Source organism: Aplysia californica, unplaced genomic scaffold (genome assembly GCF_000002075.1).
Source record: "Aplysia californica isolate F4 #8 unplaced genomic scaffold, AplCal3.0 scaffold00302, whole genome shotgun sequence".
Taxonomy (NCBI): Eukaryota; Metazoa; Mollusca; class Gastropoda; order Aplysiida; family Aplysiidae; genus Aplysia; species Aplysia californica.
Window position 1 is genome coordinate 48,103 of NW_004797572.1, and position 3,074 is coordinate 51,176.

General features: G+C 39.5%; 1 protein-coding gene across 1 annotated transcript in view; it reads right to left on the bottom strand.

The window, feature by feature from the left end:
• Positions 1-3,074, bottom strand: part of LOC101848598 (polypeptide N-acetylgalactosaminyltransferase 5) — a gene marked incomplete in the record, with an annotated part of 67,468 nt that overhangs the window by 23,725 nt on the left and 40,669 nt on the right. The window contains 2 exon segments of the mRNA XM_013084554.2: positions 1,105-1,366; positions 2,535-2,871. Of these exon segments, the coding sequence (XP_012940008.1) occupies positions 1,105-1,366; positions 2,535-2,677 (405 nt within the window).

Here is a 3,074-nt window from a genome sequence, read left to right on the forward strand (position 1 = left end):
CCAAAAAGTAAAACAAAGCAAGTAAACAACAAACAATTAAACAAACAAACAAACAAACAAAAAATCAAATAATCAAACAAACTAATAAATGCACATTCGAGTACAGATTTGTGTACGTGTATTTCTACCATTGGAAAGATGCGTATCAAACGAGAGTCACGGTATATGGTTATTTCACTCACCATGTTATCATTGTCTTGCACAGACTCAATGGCACCGTCTTGGCCATAATTGTCCACTTCAAGAACCTGAACAGACCACAGAATATGTTTGTATGAGTCAAAGAGACACGCATCTGCACTACAAATATAATGTAGCGCCGAAAAAAGCAAGACAGCATACGCTAGTAAAAGGCACATATTACCAGTTATGAAGAATACACAACTCAACACAACACCATAATATTCTTAACGACTACGAAACACGCGTTGTCTTAAGCCAAGACTGCACAAGCAGTTTTTCTATAACTGGCAAAACTAAACTGTAGAGAAAACGTTTGAACGTTCTCCACGTCAAGTTATCGGTATGAACTCCTTGAGGTCAGCTGCTGATAGCACGTATCGACTCCCAATTTCTCCCTCACTCGTGGTATGTAAATTATACTTGTTCTTCGTATTGATGTTCTTGACACTTCAACATAGTTCAAATCGATCGCAATTCAAGTGAGTACTTGTATCACTTTTACGATTCGCCAGCTTTGAATTAGATCTAAAGTTATTTTCTTTTCAGGCTGCCGTCACTTTCTTACCTAATTTGATCTGCAACAGAAGATTTGAAAATAAATACGTTTAACGAATACTCTTTTTGAAGAATCTCATTCTTAGGCAATGTCCATAAGTTTCAGACATGGCATGAAACTTGTAGCAAATCAACATTTAATTTCATATCTTAAGTCATACTAAAAAATGTATGAACGAGTCACATTCTTTGTGGATATTATATTAAAATAAAATGAATCATCTACTAATACATTATAGTAACAAGACGAAAACGCATTTGTATTGATAAATTCGTGACCACAAGGAGTCTCACCCTCCCCATAGGCTAGTTTTGACATAATTATAGAGAGCTAAAACATCCATGGATTACGCCCCCTAGCCTTACCTTATTCCCCTGGTCCGGCAGTTGTTCCGCCAACTGATCCTCATCCACGACATTCCTCACCACACCCACGTTCTGACGCCGCCGGTGCTCTTTCTTCGCCCCCGCCCCACGCTGAGGCTTGAGAGGCTTAAACAACATGCTGTCCTCATGATTCCCTCTAATGTCTGCATGGTTCTCCTTTCTGACTTTGACGTCAGCAATCTCTGATGGCGCCTGGACTTTGCCGTAGTCGCCCTGACGGTTGAACTCTTCCAATTGGCGCCTAGAGAGAATATTATACAATTTCGCTGTTACGAGTTGTAAGCCCATTTCCTGCTTTGTCGAAACAAGTTTAGTTTGAAATATGTATACGTTAGCATTTACAGCATAAAAAGAATGGTGTCAAGCTACAATCACGTATTATGCATCAAATTTTAATTCTAAAAGAAAGATTTGATATATGAGGACACTGTTGCGGTACAGGCTGCAGATATTGGTAATACATTTAGGAAAACAAGAAAAACAATATCGTAGTATGTAGTAAGTGTAAAGTGTATATGCCAACTTCTAAGGTTAATAAGTATTGGCGTTACGACGAGGGCCATGCGATCTGGAATGGGATTAGTCTACATGAGTCACAACAATTTCTTTTGAAAATACAATCGTTCAGAAATATAACTGACCAGAAATTGTGTTTGTTTTTGCTATATGTCGACTATTATGCTTCAGTTGTAATTGTTCCCTGTCGTTATTCCGTGATGAATTTTCATTTGAAATAAATTCTCTAACCAGAGACCCTGAGAAAGGACATGGTTTTTTTTTTTTAAATGGCGTTACCGAAAGTCAAGTCTAAAAGATCATAAAACCTACAGCAATCTAAATTGTGGTCATCTTGCAGAACACTTTCACTTTAGGCATATGCGTGGGCAGTTCTTTGTGTGTGGTGAGCTAATACGCAAAAACGCCGCTTAATAAAGTAATATTATGGTTTGACTAAATACCGTTGGTTTTGTGTATAAATAGTTAATTTACAATAAATACTCCTATACCTCTTTAGAGGTATCAAGCTTTTATTGCTGACCATGGCTTACTGAAACTGCCTCCCTTCTGAGGCCCTACTTCCCGGTCTCCATTAGACAACAGCTATGGAATAATTTACTCACCTATTTAAGAATAATAAGGGTCTGGGTTTAACGCCCATATCACTATCAACATTGTTAGGTTATCGAAGAGACAGAACTTCCGAAATTAACGTCCATCTCCCATAAGATCGATCCAAATGGGCTGATAGTCTTGAAAACTCAACAATATGAACCAAGCTAAAAAAAAACACCCACTCAGGTATTCAAATCAGGGCCATCCACTCTGTAGTCCAGCATTATACCAACTGAGATAGCAATGCCTTTTAAAAATCGAAATACAAAAAAAATAGCTCAAAAGTTTGTCGTAACCTGTACTCGGCCTGCTGCACCACTTGAGCGTTGTAGACTGTCCACAGGATGACCACAAGCCACACAGAAGGTACAGCCACCAAAATTGTGCGCAGGGAAAAGACGCGGCACGGCCTTCTACGGAACGCTTGGAAGGAGGCCATTCACAGAGATCTGAATACGTTCTTCCTTCTATCTCTTGTTCTCCTTCCTTTCATCCAATCCAACTGTTCTTCTTCTTCCCTTTCTTTCTTTCCTTCCCTGTGTGAGACGTCTGTGTTGTGTCTCCACGTCTGAGTCCCCAGACCGACGGGTTGTCACGCAGACGAGCTGTTTGTCAACTTGTCATGTTGTTTTTCTAGATTGAAAAATACGAAAACAAAATGTCTAGCAAGAGTTTGAGTATTGTATAAGCACAGAAGGTTGGGTTTGACTGACGGTGCAAGTGCAATGGATATAAAAAGAGAAGAAAACACACTAGTGGAACAGTTCGAAGAAAGAAAGAACGACATGAGGAAGGAATACCCACACACACACACACGCGCGCACGCACACACACAC